At 42.2% G+C, this 20,470-nt stretch overlaps 1 protein-coding gene across 1 annotated transcript in view; it reads left to right on the plus strand.

The window, feature by feature from the left end:
* igsf9bb (immunoglobulin superfamily, member 9Bb) overlaps positions 1-20,470 on the plus strand; it is a 151,728-nt gene that overhangs the window by 54,553 nt on the left and 76,705 nt on the right. Inside the window, exon 3 of the mRNA XM_069675371.1 lies at positions 8,399-8,545. Coding sequence (XP_069531472.1) covers positions 8,399-8,545 — 147 coding nt within the window. The remainder of the gene's footprint in view (positions 1-8,398; positions 8,546-20,470) is intronic.

Here is a 20,470-nt window from a genome sequence, read left to right on the forward strand (position 1 = left end):
CCTGCACCAGTACGGTGCTCATACTTTCAGCCCCACCACCACCCCAGCATCCACCTGCAGGCTCCGAATAGGGAGATTTAAGTTGTTTTCTCATCACTCCTTAAAGGAGCTTTTATAAAACTTTCTTAAACTTAAAACTTTCAGAAAATCCTCATTCCAGTGACACGGTCGGCCGTTGAGGGAACTGCAGTCAACCTTCTTGTACGAGCTTGTGCGGACACTCGCACGCATGAACTGAGCATGCTCAATCTCGGAACTCACTGGCTCTGTTTACTTTTCACTGACGAAGCGTGTTCATTGACCGGCATCATGTTGTCCAAAATCAACACTGTTTGTCATAATACCTTGGTTAGTATCATGTTAGCTGGCAAAGTTATTTGTGAAGAGACAAGAAAACACTGACATACACACTAGTATTTTGGTTGTCATGACGTTAGCGAGCATGCTAAAGTTAGTCAACTAGCTCTAACATAACTACACTGCATGACTCTGGCATTGTGCTTTGTAACCAAACGGTAAATTACGCCGGTAAATCAGCAAATCATCACATTAGCCAGGCAGGGCAGGGCGGCTGGAGAGAACTGGGATGAAGCACTTCTGCTGTGAGAGAAAAAACGCTGCATGCAGGTTTTGTTTCTATGACAACAATAAGTTGTGGGTCTGTTTTGATCCCCAAAGCAATCGAAGGTCTCCATGATTTGCATGCCCTGCCGATGTTGACTCTAGTTTTCCCCCTGAAGTCGATCACATTCCTGTTTGGTCAGACGGGCTTCACTAGATAAAACTTTTATTTGTTTTTATTCTTGTGTGTAGTTTGTGTTGGTGTTGTTGTGGGTGCTGTCGTTTGTTGGTATTATCCATCTCCATTTCACAGCTTGCATTGTCTCGTGTTGCACACTGTTGAGCACTGAGCTCTCAGCAGAGGTACTCGCGAACCCGCAGATACGCAATAAAAAATGATATTTGATTGATGATTATATGTAAAATCTTACATATAGCCCTTTTAAATTCTGCATGTAAAATAAAGCTGTGAGGAGTGATGAGGTCAGAGCCGAGACGCCAAACACATGGCGTTAGCCCCTGGACATGATCTCAACCCTCCACACAACATTTGCTTACCAACTCTACTGATAATTGGTCACCATGAAGTGACCAATGAGTTTGAGGGTAGAAAATAGTTCTTTACTTTTGTTTTTTTACATGTGGCATGTATTTATATAGAAATATATAAGGTAGGTCATTTGAATTGGGATTTTTTCTTTAAAATCATGCACATTGTAGATTCCTACATGAAGAAGCTCACAGCTAAACTCTGTTATTATTACAAATTACTGGAGGTCCCTTGGTAATACTGGTGCCATGCTGCGGTGAAAAACATACTATTATTACTGTAAGTTCTTCATAATTCATTACCTCTGTCTTGAATTCACCGCAGTGGGAAGCCGGGTTTGCTCCTCACTGGGGGGCTGAAGCTAAAAGCGAAGCGCGTTTGCAGCATGAGAGAAAAATAAGAGAGAATGAGAATGAAAGGTTCAATTAGAGATTTGTTGGCTGTTGATCTTAATCAATCTGGAACTAGATCCAGAATGGGCCGACTATTTGTACCATAGACGGATTACTGCATGGGCAAGGCGGGCACATGCCCAGGGCCCTGAGCCAGTGGGGGGCCCTTGGCCTTAAGAATTAATATTTTTGTGTGAAGTATTTTTTTCAATTATTTTATTTTGCCAATTTTGTTTGAATACAATTGTTGTTTGTATGTTTTTTTAAATTAGCGATTACATTCCATAGACGCACGTTCACTATTTAGTGGACAAACATTTTGAAAATGGAGAAACGTGTGCTCAGCTGGTCGGCAAAACGCAAACTAAAGAGAGAAAGAGATGCTAAAGATGCTGCTTTGTTACATCAAATACCCTCCTCAATTTTTAACAAAACACAAGTGGAAGGTGACTGTGATACTTATAGCAGGGGGCGGTGCTACAGCGCTGTCTCCCAGGGGCCTGGATGCTATTGCAGTGCTGTGGGGTTGCCCCATGCTATTCTTCTGCTTGGTGAGGGTACAAGCAATGCATGTGTACTAGGCCTATTTGTGTTTGTATATGGCCCCTGGTAAGTTTGTGCCAGGGGCCCATGGTCATGATAATCCATCCATGATTGGTACCCATCTCTACTAACAATAACCGATCCCTGATATCCCTCGTGATCTTGCCACAGAACCTCGCCGTTGTTGTCCAAAACTGTTGAAAACACATAAGTGAGCCACAGTGTTACACATGTTGACATGTTATTATATTGCTTTGGACACTGAGCCCTTTTGGAATGAAGCTGTGTGTCTGTGAGTGGATTTTATACATTTATGTGTCCGACTAGATTTGGTCTGAGAGCTGCAGACTGAGAAGAGAAGAAGAAATGAGAGACAAACTAACACATCGTTGGTGTTGGTCTTATTATGGTGTTTGTTGAAAATAACCAAAATATCTTCTATCTTTTATCTCAGCTGCCGTTTGCGTGTAAGCGTGTGTGTGAAGCCCACAAAGTAATTGCTATGATAGAAAGGATATTTGGGCACCCTGCTGTGTATAAATAATAAATACACGTTTAGATATCCACCACGATAACTTCTGCTTTTGTCCCTCCTGTGTTTACTTCACTTCCTCTGGGTTTTGTCTCTTAATATAAGTAAAGCCTGTCAAGATAATGATAACTTAATGAAGTGGAAACTAGAGAGACACTTGTATTTATATCCTCAAGAATATCTGGACTTTTACAGCTGCACAGAGCACCTGAACGTATCACACCACTGATGTTGTTCTGTGGTAATAGAGAAGGAAGTGCCCTCGGAGGGCACAGAGCGTGGAGGCCGTGTCAGCTGCTGCTGGTAAATATAATATCCATCATTATCAGGGCTGTGGTGTGATGCTCTGTGTGAGCAGGGCTTCTGTCTGTTTGCTGTGAAAGCAGAGAGTGTTTTCTGTAGCACTCATTTGTCTTTTCCAAGTGCTCATTAAAAGAAACATAATTTTAGCTGGTGATTCAAAAAATCATGTATCAGACAGTTAATCGTCTGCTTTTCATCACTCGGAGTGACACTTTGTCAACCATTTGATTGGCACGATCGATCTTTGTTTTGGACAGAAATAAAGTGAAATAACATGAAATGGATTCTCTCTTTAAGTGAAAGCCTTTCATCCTGTCAGGCAAACACATCTTGACATCACTTATATTTGCATTACTTTATTTCTGTCCAAAACAAAGACAGACTGGGGATGCACGATGTTATCGGCACGTTATCAGCATCGGCAGATATGTCATTTTTCTGCTGATATTTTAACAATAATAATTCAGCCTTAACGCTCGATGATTCCCTAAAAATGCTTGACGTAATGCTACGACATTAACTCGGCACACTGTGCGCATGCACTGCCTGCACCACGCCTCTTCTGTCAAGCATAAAGGGGAGACTGTAGTGGAATTGATCGACCGATTGACCGATTTCGATGCCGATATATTAGGCACGTTTTCCACCTAATTGCAGAGAACATCCCCTGTAGTGGAATTGATGTCATGCCTACTCTTATTGTAGTACCCAAAATTTGCCAGAACGCAGACATCTTTCACCCTTCTTTAAGCTTGACAGAAGAGGTGCAGTGCAGGAAGTGCGTGTGCACACTTGCGCCAAGTTAATGTCGTGGCATTACATCAAGCTTTTTTAGGGAATCATCGAGCATTTAGGCAGAATGAAAGCATTATTTTATCGGCGGAAAATGACATATCTGCAGATACCGATAGTGTGCCGATAAAATCTTGCATCCCTAGTGTGCTCCTGTCATCCTTATATTTTTGTGTAAGCTGGTTATAATACTAATGTTCTGATAAGACCATATTTGGTATTTCAGAAGTTTTTAGTCTTGTCTCATGAAAAAAGTAAAGTTCAAGTTTGTGAGCACTGAACATCCAGCACCAGACAGGAAGTAGCAAACCAGGTGGATAGTAAGTAAGTAAGGAGGCTGCTGTCACTGTGTCCTCACTGAATGTGACACCACCTGAAAAGCTCCTTCTGTGTCTCCTCCATTATTTTCCTACTTGTGAATTTCCTCCAGGAGCATGATGGGTAATAATCTTGTTGGTGGGAATCTAAGTGTAATCTTGTAAATAGTGACCCTGCAAGATCAGCAGTCTTTGAAAAATCTTACATCTTGTGACTAACACGTCTTAAGATGTGAGGGTGTCTGACGTACATCTTTTCAAAGACTTAAGAAATAAGCTATAAAATTTTCCGGCACAAATCCAAATCCAGATATTTTTTTATGAATTAAAAGCATACATATCGAGTAATAAAGTTTACCTCACACTACTCCTTCAAAGTATTCCATGTAAAAACAAAGTCTGCACACGTTCTCAGTGTCTTCAGTCAAGTTTGAAATGATTCATTCTGTACATTTCTTCTTGTTAAACACATTTTAGTTCACATGAACATGCACAGGGTTATTCAATGTGGGCAAAGCGAGAGCCACATGTAAAAATAATACAGCATTAAACAGTGCTTACACAGTGAATCACCGTCAGAGTAGAAACCTGTGTTTAAACAGAAACACTCATGCATGCTTGATTTCTTGTTCATTAACTTTTATGCTTGAATTCAACAAGTCCAAAAAGGACTTGGAGCAGTGTTTAGATAGTTTACCCTCAGAGAAAGAGACATGGAGGTGAGATCAGAGGGCAGGTACTGTAAGAACACACAGCAGAGCATACAGTAGGCGTACAGGTGATTAAATACAGTTCACACTCAGTAAGTAACACACAGTCTCTTTCTCAGGTCCCTCCAGTCAGCAGAGAAGAGACAGACATGGTTGGAAACTGGACGAATATAATCTGATATATAAATAGCTTAACCAGGACACACACATACTCACACACACACACACACACACACACACACACACACACACACACAGACATGCACGCACACACACACAGGCTGGGGAACAAACATCACTTTGACTCTCTGAGACAGCCGCCGATGCAGCTCATGTGTTTACCTGGTGTGTCAGGCTACAGAGGGGATTTAAGAAGGCAAACAGAAATTAGTGAGGAATACCCGTGAAGTGGAGAGGACGGGGGGGCAGCGGGGGGATTAATGAGGGACAGCCTGGCTTTGATAATGCTGATGTTTGGAGCCTGCGTGTGCTCCCTGAAAGCCCTTTGTTTAGCCCTTATTGCCAGTCGCCATCTGTTATGATCCAGTTGCCAGATTGCCCTTAGCAACATCATCAATCCCCCTCCTTCAGCTTTTGATCTGGAGAAGTAAAACACAGCTACGCCTGCGCTGGACTCATCCCGTTGTCACGACCTCAAAGGAAGGACAAAATATGGAGACGACTCATGACTTTTTAAGTATAAGTGATGAGTATGTAGTCAGTTCACTGATTTGTGTAGTGTGTGGATGTGTGAACATGTAGAGATGTAAGAAAACAAAAATAACCCAGCCTTACCAAGTGACCCAGGGAGAACAGAGAGTCTGACTTATGACGTAGGACTTATCTCAGACCCTCAAACAAAAACAAGAATTTCATCCATCATTATCTCTACGTTTGTGCTGTTCAGGGTCGCGGGGGGCTGGAGCCTATCCCAGCTGTGATATGCGAAAGGCGAGGTACAAGAATTTTATATAAGAAACTTTGGGGCGTCGGTTTAGCTCAGCCGTTAAATCGTGCATCAAATATACAGAGGCTACAGTCTTTAATGCAGTGGCTTCGGGTTCGACTCCCACCCTCGGCCCTTTGCCGTGTCATCCCCACTCTCTCCCCCTGTTTCACAATCCACTGTCCTCTCTCTCTAAAAAAAAGGCATCAAGGGCAAAAAAATTTTCTGATTCATTATGTAATATAAGCATCCACTGACATCAGCCCTTATTACCCATAACCCCATATCAAACACAATCTTCTCCCTATCACCCCCCTAAACTCTTAACGCCTCACAATCTTCTCGACTCAGAAACCTTGGATTTTGCGGATGCACTTTTTAAAGGACAACAAAACTGAGATAGCAGAACTATAAAGGAATAGTTGCATACAAACAGCAACCCTCCAAGTAACCACACAATGTGCTCCAACTTATTCCATGTCACTGAAATCATCCCCCTGCAGCAGACTCTCTAAGAACCTGCTACGCTTCAAAGACGAGAACACAAGTCAAAATGATGCCATGTATTAGCACTACATGTTAACCTAAAAACAATGAGCACAACATGGATTGGATTAAAGCTCCTGTGATTAAAGCTGTGATACTCGACCCAAAAGTTTGATAGAAAAAACGAACATTCCCAAAATCTGACTTGACGAGCCCCCACTTGACCTTTTGAAGTAGAAAGACCAAACCAAGTAATGCATGGGGAAGAAAGAAAGGTTGCTCATGCACAGTTGAGCAGTCATCAATCCTAGTAAGCCCCTCCCCTGATCTTAGCTAGCATATAAATTTAGGCCATATCTACACGTACAAGGGTATTTTTCTAAACAGAGTTTTTTCCTTCCTTCGTTTCCAGAATCCCCGTCCACACAAACACGGTTCCAAAAAAATCCCTGTCCAAACAAAAACGCAAAAACACAACAGAAACACTGTCATGAGAATGCCACACCAACAGGCGGTGATATAACTCAGCCATGCAAATAAGAAAGAGAAAATCACAGCCAATCAAAAGTCTGAAAAAATCTATCACTGGAAGACTACCTGGCAGCTGCAATGATGCGTCGAGGAATTGGGACAATATATCAATATAGTGGACAAGTTACTGAAAATATATGTGCAAACATGTAAAAAGTCCTGTTAGCAGGTTAGAAGCATCACTGTTTTTGTCACATCCGTCATGTTGCAAGGAATGTCCCTCGTTTGTAACGCCTCACAGAGGAGATAACGGCGTCTCCATGGAAACAAAGTTTCTAAAAGTCTTCACCCTGGCCGGAGTTTTACAAAAGATCCGTTTTCAGAGACCTAAAACAGCGTTTGTGTGGACGAAAGGCCAAAACGCAGAGAAAAAGCTACATTTTGAAAAATACCCATGTACGTGTGGACAATGGTCTTAAAGTTGGTTTGAAGGCAGAGGGCCGGTCACACAATCAAAAGCTGGTATCTGTTCTGATGGACTGTGACTCCCGTGTAACCTCGGGGGGGTTCTTCTGTCGTCATGTTGGCCACTTCCCACTCCTCAGAGGAACTAATGACCTGTCCTTGCCCTAGTGTGTCTTCAAAATAGACCACACACACACATGGAGATGAGGACATCTCTGCTGCACAGATTCTGCTTAAGTGACAGATTTCACTGCGCATACACAACTAGAGGTGGAATTCTACTCTGTAGTTGTGTTGTTATGTGCATTATGTTATGTGTAGTTATGTTGTTATGTGCATTAACGGGACAACGATGACTCTGTACCTCAAGAAACCTCAACTGTGAAATTCAACTTTCTCGTGGGCTCGTGTTGGGTTGTCTCTTCACTTTTTGAATAAGCCAAACTTTAACCTTTAACGTTGTTAATGAACCTTTTCTTTATCTTAACCCAAAGATTAAACCTACATGACCAATCTACCAAACCCTAACAACACCTCACACCCAGCTGTAACTTCAAACAGGAATGTTGTGTTTGTTTGTGATCACTGAGTTACCAAGATACTCTTAGATTTCTGCTCACAACTTCAAGAATTTTTCAAGCAACTTTTTGACCAAAGTTTTTGTTTTCTTATTAAAGCTCCTGTGAGGAGTTTTTCTCTGGTTATGAAACAGACTGAAATTAATTCTGATGACTCTATATGACCTGGAAACTCAAACCAGACCATCAGCAACAAGATTGATTATTTCTATATAGTTATTTTTAATACCTGAAACTGCTGGCGGGGGGGTAGGTGTCAGACGAAACGATTAACTGCACTCTGCCTTTGTTTACATTTTCCAGGGCAGAAACTTAAAATGAGTGATACATATGACTGTTAAAGAAAGCAGGAGGAGATTTTGTTGTTAAAAATCACCACTTAAGCATGCACAGGACAAAATCAGCAAAGAGATAAGAAGTACGGCTTTGTCCACCGGGGGTGCCAAAATCAACACAAGCCAAATGCTCCTCACAGGAGTTTTAAAATGGAGAAGAAAATTCTACATCGATCAATGCTTTGGTTTCAGACCTGTCTTATGCAGTGTGATGTGACCCTGAGCCATCTCTGCTATCACACTGCAGTGAACTTCCTGCATATTTATAAATCTAAACTCATTAAACATTCACCTGCCGTTCCTCTTCTCCTAATTCCTTCCCCTCTCACCTGTTCCTTTTTCATTTCCTTAATTTAATTCATCCACTCGTCCTCCTCACCTCTCTGTGCTTCTGTCTGCTCCCCCTCTGTCCTCCAGGCCGGGCCAGTCTGCACGGCAAGTCCTCCCTGCGGATAGACAACGTGCGCTCAGACGACCAGGGCTGGTATGAGTGCAAGGTGCTGATGCTGGAGCAGCAGTATGACACCTTCCACAACGGCAGCTGGGTGCATCTGACCGTCAATGGTGAGTTCAAAGTCAGCATGGTTTATTCAGACTTTTCACTATGACCATTAGACCGCACTGCTTGTCTATAAGAATATTATATTGTTATATTATTTTGGTGTCTGATACTGCAACCAACAAGGTCCTAAAATCGGCCTGCACTCTTGTTTTTGTGTCATTGTGCAAGGAGCAACGAGAAGCAACAGCTTGACAGGCTTTTAACTTTACACACCTCAGGTCTAAATGGTGCCTCAGGTTTAATCGTTAAATAAGCTTCACTGGGAGCCAAATTACCCACAGAGTTCTCCTGCTCTCTGAAACAAACAGACCTAATGATTAAAACTGATAAAAACACTGAACAAACCGGTTTAATGTTAGAAATCAGCCTCTTCCCGAGTCTCCCTGCTGGCTGGATGGGGGGCTTGAGCTGCTGCTAGCTTATTTAATGAAACTCAAGTAGTTCTAGGTTAGGATTCCTTCTGTTTTCGTCGTTCTCAGTATTTTTACTGGCAGCCAATTTAAATGCATCTCCTCCAGAACAAGGAGACCCACTGATAATGTCAGTGTTAGCTGCTGCTAACTTTAGCTCACTAGCTGACTAAAATCCTTCATGTGTTTATTTTATATCCCTTTAAAATGATCTTTTTCTCTTTAAGGATAATTTTATTTACTATTATTAGTTAATTATATAGTTATTTTTTAACTTTATTTTAATATTTTTATAATCTTCTATTAAGCATGTTGTTTTTGTCTCCTCTCAGATGCTTCTTTTATTTGTGTAAAGCACATTGAGTTGGCTTTGTGTATGAAATGTGCTTTATGAATCGACTTGCCTTGCCTTATAGAGCAGCTCCAGTCATGTTTAAGACATATAAAATTGTGTCTGATATGTTTATTTTGATAAATACGTTTAATTATTTTGTAAAAATCCTCCCAGGCATTTCCTCCTTCTCCCTCATTACAAATTAATGAATCTGCATTGGCCCCGCCCACTATGCACATTTCCAACCGCCCTCTCCGTCGTGAAAACAAAACACGTCTCTGCCATCGTTTAGTGGCAACTTGTTGAAACTTAGCTAGCTTGAAATGTAGTAATTAGTAGTAGTAACGTTAACGTTAGTAGTCAGTAGTGAGTTTACAAAAATGACGATGACGGTTACAGCTGGCTCGTACATCGCCGATGTGGTTGCCATAGGTTACACATAATGATATGCATAGCGTCACCCTGTCCATTAACAGGATTGGCTCCTTAGGTTTGTGACGTCTCAAACCTGCCAATGTGAAAACGTGTTGTTCAGCCTGTCCTTGGTGCACTGCAGTTTAAAATCAGACAGGCCCAGCCATGGAGATGACTGCTCGTGTTGTCCCTGATATGTCTTGTAGCACATGAAGAACACCACATGGAGATGTTTACAAGGTTAAACACTGGATTTTCGCTGGAGGGGGGCTTTAAAAAATGACAGTAATTTGACTTTAAATCCTAAGAAAGTCAGTTTGAAATGTTTAATGTCGGGCAGACAGCAGGATCTTACAGAAAACCTGAATAAAAGTGTCTTACAGGTAAAACACGACACTCATGTAGGCTGATGCAGGAGCTGGTGTGGATCTAAGGCCAAGCTCTGTTGTGAACGCCCAAAATGATTTGACAAAATTCCAAGTTGTCCGGTAAAGCTGGGTCAGAGTCAAAGCTTTACTTGACTCTGGTTATCACTCATGTTTGTGACATCTGACTGTCCTCCTGGTGGTTGTGTCATAACTAGAACACTGTCAGTTGTCCCTGAACAAACCCTGCCCCCCCCTCACATGCTGTGTCCCTGACAGGTTCTGTGGAGCACAAACAGCAGACAAACACCTGAGTGTAAAATAAGTACCCCACACACTCGCGGGACTGCCACAGAAGTATGTTTGCCTTCACTTGGCAGCTCGAGCGTTCATCGAGACACTTAATCAGACAGCAAATGATGATGCTTGTTGCCGTGGTAACAGACACACCAGATGCGGTGCTGTGGTCATGGCACATTAGCTCAGTTTCATCAGTGTGGCTCTGTTTCTGTTTGACTTCTTCATGCCTCTCTCTCCCTCTCTCTCTCTCTCTCTCCCAGAAGTGTTTCAGGGCCTCTGGCGTCCTCCTCCTCTTCTCTCTCTCTCTGACTTCATCTGTTTCTCTCCTCTGCTGTCCTGTACTGTCTTCACTGTAATGAGCCGCAGCACTTTTATCAGCTGTAGTTGACACATAGACAGGACACAGCTGTGTGGGTGTCTGGCTCTACCAGAATGTTTTGGGCAACATCAGCTAGAGTTGCGCCAGAACAGACTTCTTTTCATATAGCATCGCTAACTATGATAAACCCAACGTTTTCTCAATAGGTTTGAGGGTGCAGTGGTTAGCGCCGTCACCTCACAGCTAGGGGGTTCCTGGTTTGAATCCTGGTTCAGACATAGTTGGCCTTTCTGTGTGGAGTTGCATGCTCTCCCTGTGCATGCGTGGGTTCCCTCTGGGTACTCCTGCTTCCTCCCACAGTCCAAAGACATGCTCGTTAGGTTCATTGGTGACTCTAAATGGCCCGTAGGTGTGTGCGTGAAAGGTTGTATGTCTCTATGTGTCAGCCCTGTGATTGACTGGCGACCTGTCCAGGGTGTACACCCACCTGTCCAGCCCCTGAGAAAGGCCTGAGAACAAGACCTGTATTGAGATGCCTAACCAAAGAAGTCATTTAGGAAATGTCAAGTAATGATTTAAGTCAAATATGCATGTAAATATGTATTTTGACATAATGCTTCTATGCATGGAGAAGAAACACATCACAAGCTGCAGGTTCACAGCATCAGTCCAGTGATGAAACCAGATCCCACTACAAGGCTGCACAGATTAGATGTACTGCACATCTTCCTGTAATCACTGTGTCCTCCCTGCAGCTCCTGTTTAATAGGAAATGTGTTTAAGTGAGGAAATAGGCATGGAATTAAATACTCTCTTTATTGAATATGTGGCACAGTTTCTAGTGTTTCCAGTGTAACAGGAAAAGACAGAGCTAGAAGTCAGTGAAGGTGTAGGAAGCAGCCAGTGTGGGTGGAGGTCAATATGAGAGCAAACCTACAGTTTACCAACAACATTTAGTTCAGGAATAGTGCCCTATAACAACGGTTGTTAGTGTTGCAACGATTAGTAGTATATTGTATTTTTTTCATCTCAAACCTTTAAACAAAGCTGGCACAGAAAAAGTCATTATACCAACACATTAGCAACACACCGCTGCCTCCCTCTCAGTCTCTCTTTCACTGGTTGAACCAACCAACTTTGAACAGCGTGTTTTAAAACATCAACCAACAAATCCTTCTCATTATAAATTAGAGTAATGCAGCCAAAAGGCTTTCAGAGAAATCTCCTTTATTGTTCAATTTTAAGCTTCTGTAAGGGGATCAAAGTTTACATGGAGGGCAGGAGGAGGCATGGTAGCACCCTGTTTGACAGCTGCCTCAGGCTCAGGACTACTCTTCAAGTTTCACGTGTTGTTGTCTGTCTGTCTCTGCAGACTTCTGTAAAGCTGGCCACTTGTGTTGTGTGTGGGAAATTGTGTTCTTAGGGAGGGGGTGCCTAATGAGACAGCAGCTGAAATAGCTTGTTTCACACAGAAGCTAAACTGCTTGGAGGGTCACAGTAAGAGAAACAAAAGGCCTTTTTCACACTGCAGTTCCGCCTCAGCGCCGTCACGGAGCTCCGCCGTCATGCAGCCTTTGCCATTTTACATTGGACCAAGTAACGTTGGCGTAAAGCGGCCTCAGTGTCAGTTTTTACACAGCGTTCCGGCGTTGTGGAAGCTAAACGTGCGAGAGGTGTAAACAAACAGCGCGTGCTTCAAATACACACACACGGCCCTGTTCCGCCCTGCCGGCTCCGCTGTACACAGACACCGCTTTCGCCTCTGTAACACCTACGTAATAATCCCGCCTTGAACTGGCAGTGTATAAGGGGTTAAAGATTTCTTGGACTGCGAATCATGCAAAGCTTCTCCATTCTTGCTAAAAAGTGTTTTGTCAAATGATGAGACTTTACAGCAGTTAAATGGCACGTCCCATGTATAGAGGCTCAGCCCTCGACGCAGCGCCCCAGGCTCAACTCCGCCCCACGACCCTTTGCTGCAGATCGTCCCGACTCTCTCTTCCCATTTATCCGACTCTATCCACTGTCCGATCAAATAAAGGCCTTTGCTGATGTCTTGTATAAAATAATTGAATGAGCGTTTGCTCTTAAGTTTGTGAATAACAGCAAAGGCGAATGATGTTTATTACTGATTACCAAAAGTATGTGGCCCGGCTCCTCTGCTGTTTACAGAGCATCTACATGTAAATGACCAAAGAACTGATGAATGGTGGAGCCTTAAAAGCTCTGTTTAGCAGTGAAGCCTGTGTGAAATACAGCTGAAGGAAACTGTAATATATACGTAGTATTTGTATTTCTTTGTTGGCTTACTTTATCCATGCAACCATTATCTTTACAGCTTATCCTGTTCAGGGTCGGGGGGCTGGAGCCTATCCCAGTTGTCATTGGGCGAAAGGCGGTTACACCCTGGACTGATCACCTGTCAATCACAGGGCTGACGCATAGAGACAGACAACCTTTCTCACTCACATTCACACCTACGGGCAATTTAGAGTCACCAATGAACCTAACGAGAAGCACTAACCACTTTAAATGGGTTAAATTTAAGGGTTAAAGGGTTAAATGATGAGATACATGATGGACAAATCCATCTGCACATCTGAGCTTCTGCTTAACAGCACAGTGCAGGCAGGTTGTAGATATTATGCAACCACCATGTGAACCAGTCTGTACTTGGAGCACTGCTGGTGTGCATCCGTCAGAGGTGCAGCTGTGCTACCTGTGACTCCCATCATGCATGTGAACACCTCCCTCTCACCACCTCGAACATTGTGTTGAATCCTTCACAAGGTGTTCCAGCGCCTCATACGAGACTGGTATTTTTAGGCTCTGCAGTGACAGACTCTTTAAGGTACCGAGCTCTGCTACATACCCGTGCTGCATGAAGCTCCAGCAGTGCTGCTATTTATAGCAGCCCATTTGCAATCCACCTCGCTCCCTATCGTTGTCAAACATCAGCGGTTGTCAGTGATTACTCGCAGCACTTTAGCTCTCAGCCGTGTCGGCACTGAAGAAGTAAGTGATGCATATAGATTCCAGTGAGATGCATATAGATTGTGGGTGAGAGTGCTATATTGCGCTGATGCCTTTCCTATAAGAAGTGACACCTATACTTCAGTCCTGTGAACTTTTATCGCCCTCAAACTCGTTCCCAGCAGAGTGTGAGAGGAGCGCAGATGAGCAGGAGGGGAGGAAGCGTTTGTAAGGATGATGTAATTATTGTGTGAGCCATATGCCAGGTCTACCTGAGCTGTTACTGCAGACCAGGAAGAAGACCAGTCATTTATTCTCAAAGGCTTGATATACCTACAATCTGTACAACCCAAGCTCAAAGGTTATGGAAGCCAATTGATCATAACAACTGATAATATAAGTGATAATAGTTTTGAAATTGTGTCATAAATAATGTTTTTCAGATTTTGCAAAAAAATAACACAAAGCATATTTAGTTTTGAATGGTATCAATAGAAACACAGTGCATACAGTTTTGCTCGAGCTATTGTGGTTGAGGTGTTATGTCAGTATAAACAGGATCTTGCAAACATCATGTTCCCCATTGCCAGGTCACTACCGGGCCCTGCCAGACGCGCGTTTTACCTCGTTTTTAAACTGCATGTAATGTCAGGTAACGCAACAGCATCCTCAACGAAAATATAGAGTGATGATGTTTAATTTGAAGCCTAAGGTTTGTTTTGTCAAATGGATGAAGGGTCTATATTGTTCTGTCCTCAATACATTTGCGGCATATATGTTGACAGGCAGGTAAACGCTTTCTTAACATCAAGACTCGGAAGACAATTGTCCGTTTTTCCGCAGGTTTTAATGATCTTGCAAGGAAAGTTGTGAAAGTAAAACACACAAAAAAGGCAGAATCAATCGTATACTACTTTCACATACATACACACGATGTTAATATGCACACCTAGATCGTTAACATGAAATATATCTCTGTTTTTCCGTTACTGTATTTATATATATATTGAAATTAAATATATGACATCATATTTTTACCCTACGATCAGTAATGAATTTACGTTCACAAAACGAAGCATTTACCTGAAAATAATCATCTATAAATAAAGGTAAAACTTCTATAAACAATACATACCCACATTGCTATCAAAGGCATGCAACGTTAGTGCAGATGCAATCTCGGATCCCATCAGCTATACGACGATATAGCCTCTGGGGACAACGGTGAACATGCCGGGGCGTGTGGCCAGCTGTTCTACACAAGACTTTTCAATTTCCGCGTGCTGCATTGTTTACAGAAAAAGAAACAGATTTGCTTGTGATTGACTTTAATTAACAGCTCGTAAGTTTGCTGAAATAACAACATCGTGATGCCGATTAGTAAAAAGTCCAAATGAAGCTTTGTCAGGTCTGTCATCAAGAGGAGAGGAAAACTAGTTTTAAAATGCTCATTTGTTGAAGGGAGGTCGGATCGATAATTTCTGATGCATTGGAGAAAGTCGGGGAGTCTAAACGCTGAACGGCTTTCGTGACACAGCGTCAAAGGAATTTCGCTCAAGTTAAATTTTAGATCTAGAACAGATGTTAGCTGTTAGCATGCAGATGTCTGTTTATAGAGATTAATAAGAAGCTAAATCGTTGTGAGATGATGCTGATGGGAGCCGGGATGTCATTAAGGAGGATACGTTCCGCCTACTTTTGCTCTCCATACGGACTGTTTCTCCTGCATACACTGCAGCCTGCTGATACGCGATTGGTTAATACTACTCAGACTACAAGCGTAATACAAATGGAAACCAGAACACTTGACGTCCCTGACTACAGATTCTACTTTTCTTTCTGTAAATAGAGATTAGTGCAGATGTAATTGGATTCGCTCTGACGCAGTAATACAATGCCATTCAGCCATTAACTTCCTGCTGGTCACATGACATCACTACCTGCAACTTACTTCCTGTGGCTCTTGTGACCACAACGTAAAACAGAAACACACTTCAAACATTAACTTTCTAACAGCACAGCCTGGATTTCTTTTTTTTTAATTTAAGATCAATTAAAACAGGATCATGTAAAAAAACAAAAAACAGGAGGTCCCTTTTAAAATACTAAAAAAGTGTTTGCTGTTAGACATACTGCATATGTAGCAGCTCAGAATATGTAAAAGCATCCTGGAGATGTAGTATCATGGATGTGTGAGGAGGATGACTGTAACGTCACAGTCCCGTGGACAGTATCCCAGATTCTATCTCCTCTTTTTCCCTTTTAAGGTGATTTAGACTCCCACTGTTCTCCTCACACAGAGCAGGCCCCGATCCAGCACGAGGTGATGCCAAGGAAGCAAGGTTCATATCTCCCAGGGTTAGTCTTCAACTGCTCCCCCCAAAAATAGCTCCAGCACAGCCTCCTGCCTGCCATCCCTGTTTTCTGCAGCAGAGCTCTGCAGTGTCTGCACGCTGCACAACAGCCCCTCTCTCTATCCTTCCTCTGGTGTCTGTCTTTCTCTTTTCCCCCCTTTTTACCTCTGACTCTTTTATCTTTCAACCTCTTTACTTTTTCTCCCTATTCGCACACATGAGCTGTATATACACACATATTCCCACACTGTCCCTCAGCAAAGGTTGAGGTTTTTGAGGAGAGGGGATAAAGACGTCATTGTGCTCTCTCCTTGTCATGGTCTAAAAACAGATTAAGACATGACCACTGGCCGCTGCCTGTCTCTCTGCCGGATTAACACACATAGCCTTGAATGGAGTGTTCAAAACAGAGAGACAAAATGCATGACGGAAAATATCACCCTGCTGAAATCGTGCAAGTTAATACACATATTTTTCCATTACCATTTAAGGCCGATGAAAACAGTTAATCTCTTGTTTGCATATTCCTAAATTAACAATGTATGCACCCGCTGACCAGAGTTCAAAGGGTTAAACTTAGAGGTCTAACTAACACAGAATCTTACATGGCCCTGTATTCATTATGATGAGGGAGAATGTGGTGGCAGTTGTTTCACATTTGGCTGCCTGATGTGATGCAGTGTGTGGCGAGCCTGCTGTGCTGTGGAAAAACACTCCCACCATGCAGGGAAGGCTTGAATGGTGTTTGGTCACAGCTCAGCTCAGCATGAGTATTCACATCACTATCAAAACATGGCCGGAGGGAATACCAACATCTCTTTTACCATCTGCTAGTCTAACACTGCAGCAACAGACACAAATCAGATAAACGGATTACTGCGCAATGACAATAACACGCCTGTAGTAAAGAGACCTCACAAAGTCACTCTCACTACTTTCACTGTTGTTCATTAGAAACTTCATCTCGACAGAAACAGAAGCATCTTAGACACCATAAAGCGTCTGTCTGCCACAGCTTTACAGCAATATCCTCAAAGTTTAGAGGGGGGTGTCATATCTTTAGCTTTTCCTTAGACAAAAACTCAAGAGGAGAGATGTCACTCGCACTCGCAGCTTAATCCATCAAAGATGAACAAAAACTCCTGTGTTTGCTCCAAGGTTAGACGCTAACTAACTTGGCTAGGTTAGCATGTTAGCAAGGAAAGACTGTTGAATATTAATTATAAGTTAATGCAGATCCAGTGTTTAGATCAAGCCATCACGATATGCGAGCAACATCCTGACACGCTTTAAACAACATGAAAAAGTGGGATCATTTAGTTTTGCTAGCAATGGGCTAAAACATATTAGCTAATGGAAGTTACAGGGAGTCATAACAAAACATTAGCTTAAAATAAAACAATATATTGACTCACCCAACATTGTTGTTCCTGTATGTGATTGTCCTTAACATGAATTGTCAAGACGGGGGGGTCCCTGGCGCTTCATTGGGGCCGGCGAGCTTTTGCCTCGATGTTTATGTCCTCTTCATTCCCAACACTCACTGACAGATCATATTGTGGATGTAGCTTTCTGATGTGTGTTATCGTCCTTTCTGTCGACGTCTCTCTGATATTTGGGAACTATTTTTGCAGAAATTTGCTATTATTTCCCTCGGAACATCTCTCACTGCGAAAGCTTGACAAGCGTAGCAACAGTAACTGAGGGGGGTGGGACTTAGCGAAGGGTCAATTCCACTTTTGTAGTCCTTCAAATGTCCGAACGATCTCTTCCCTGTTTGTCAAATATTGACACTTCTTCTCAAACAGATTCACACAGTAATCTCTGTTCAGTGTCTGTTTGAAGTATCCTTTTGGCATCTGTTTTCTATGGTGGCTGACAAGTGCAAACGCGCTGCAATGGTCCGAAAGATGTTTGTTTTTAAAGAAACAAGCCGCAAACTCAGAAACCAAGCACACCAAAACAAATATAACACCGGAGACAGAGTTTATCTGTTGCATGTTTTCTGTCTGTCTGTTTTTGACTTTGCACCTTTCATGTATTTACAGAGCTGTAGTTATTGCATTTGTTTAGGCCTTTTGCTGCACGTTTTTTCATAAGCATCGCGTTTCTGTCATTGTATTTGTTTGTATGTTTTTGAATTGTCATCACTTCTGAATTGCAGCCAAGAATTTCTGCAAATGGATATCTGGAATTTTGCAGCATGTTTCCACTTGACAGCCACTGTAGTTTTCTCCCTTTCTTACAAGTGGTTAACCTAAAACAATATATTTGTTAGGCACAAAAACTACTTTATTAAGTAAGCATGCATTATGTGGAGTGGGTTAAAATAACTCAATATTGACGTTTTGCTTTACTTAGAAGTCAGACCTGGGGGGTATACTATGAAGGAGGATTTGCGGTTATCGAGGTCACTTAAGGGTTAACTCCGAGTTTTCAGTACTAAGAAGGCGGTTCACTTCTTACCGGGTAGATCACCATGGTAACTTATGCTGAAAACCTAACCTCCCCCGGAGCAGGTTATGTTGGAGATAAGAGATGAACCTGAACTCATCACCACCTACTGACCAATCAGGTCTCTTGATTCAGGAGCTCTGTGAGCAGATCGTGAGAGGGAGGAGGGAGAGAGAGCGGTCAAACACTTCCACTTTACCGTCTGATTTATGAAATATATTCATGAAAGATATTCATCAAGCTTTACTGATATACATCTACAACAGAGACTGATAAAAACACTGAAGCCTGAAGTACTTTTGTACTTATAAGATATGACAGTAAGCATTCGGCTTTGAATTGTGGTTTTATATTTCATTGCGTCATTAACGCAATAAAAATACATCTGTGCAATATTAATCTCATGTAATGTAATGTCTGATAATAAATATATGCTATGTGCGTATATGATGGAGCAGTGACGTTATTATATTTGCAAAGTTACACAGTCTGTGTTTTTTTACTGTTTGTCCTTCCTGCATTCAGCAGCTGCAGCTGAGTGAACTTTAGTCTTGATTATTTGTAACTCCTTCATATCTTTGTAGAGTCATAGTTTGCTCTGAGTTTGTAAAATATGTCGATCAGCTGACGGCAGACTTGTCCGTGTTTAGATTGGTCATTTCCTCCAAACAGCGCCCCTTTAATGTGAACGCACTCACGGAAACCCTGGGTTGACTTATCAAGTTGATAACAAGCGTCGTGTGACCGTTTAGCGTGATCTCCTTTGTCAAGTCACACCAAGCAAACTATATTGGTCTTTCTACTACCTGACCTTACTTCCCACATGCTGTACGGCCAGAGGGGCGAATTCTCAAGCAAAGGATTCTGGTAGCTGATAGCACCACGAATTACACATCACTTGCACCTTTCTGATTCGTCTGAAGGGCTGACTCACAAAGGACATGTTGTGGACCAAACAGTCAAGGCACAAAGGAACACAGGTTTGAAGCTCAAAAATCAACCTTTCACTGTGGGGCTGTGGCCATCACAGGACATTATGCTACAGATATTAACGCACAAACCAACCATAAAGTTTAGTTTCACTTTAGTGCAAATGCATGCATGTTACCCAATTTAAATATGTGGAAAACCACACTGGGGCAGTGACAGTTATTAGCTTGGCAGCACAGTTAGGGATGTATTTAACCCCTTTTTGGCTGATGTGGAGAATTAGATGTTTTTTGGTGTATTTCCACAGGTGTAGCAGTTGTTGACATCCTTTTGTGAATTCACCCACATCTACATCTGAATCCGCAACTATTGCTGTTCATTAAGGATTACGTCTGTTTTATATGATTTACAGTGCATCACCTTTTGTAGGTACAGTGAATTGGAATAGGCCATTATAGTATGTAAGATCATAACAGTTTCTTATCTGCAGTGGAGCACATTCAGCATTCACATTTTATTACTTGTCACATAAGCCAGCTGCTCAGAACAGGTCAATGATATTCTGACCTCATGCTGGTTATCACTGCCATGAAAGATTTATGAATCACATCTCACCTGCAGATTTTGCCTGACAGGATGCACTGCAGAATGACTTATGGTCAGTCAGCCTGCACACAGGACAGTGTGAGCAAACTCTGGATTCAATTTTCTCTCATGTCATTAAACTAGAACAGTCAAACTACATGCACAACACAACTGGTCCGTATTTTGCATCGCTTCCAACAAATTTACAGGGAAATTATGTTTTACGTTTATTTCCCTGAACACGAGAATAAACTTGCAAAGACTTCAAATGTGCTTGGAAAATTTGTAACATTTTATTTTTATTATATGTGTTTTAAATAGCTAACAATGTAGTGTCTGAATGTGATGCTTTGTGAAAGCTGGCTATCAATAATTAGGAGTCAAAGCGTCCTTGAATGCACCACTGAGGAGAGTTATAAAAATAGCGCCTGCTCACAGCTGCAGTTCACATGACAATAATGTAACTTTGGCAAAAGGTAAAGGTGAGCA

This window comes from Semicossyphus pulcher, unplaced genomic scaffold, assembly GCF_022749685.1.
Source record: "Semicossyphus pulcher isolate SPU_LCO1_2020_fin unplaced genomic scaffold, fSemPul1.0.p SCAF_10, whole genome shotgun sequence".
Classification (NCBI taxonomy): domain Eukaryota; kingdom Metazoa; phylum Chordata; class Actinopteri; order Labriformes; family Labridae; genus Semicossyphus; species Semicossyphus pulcher.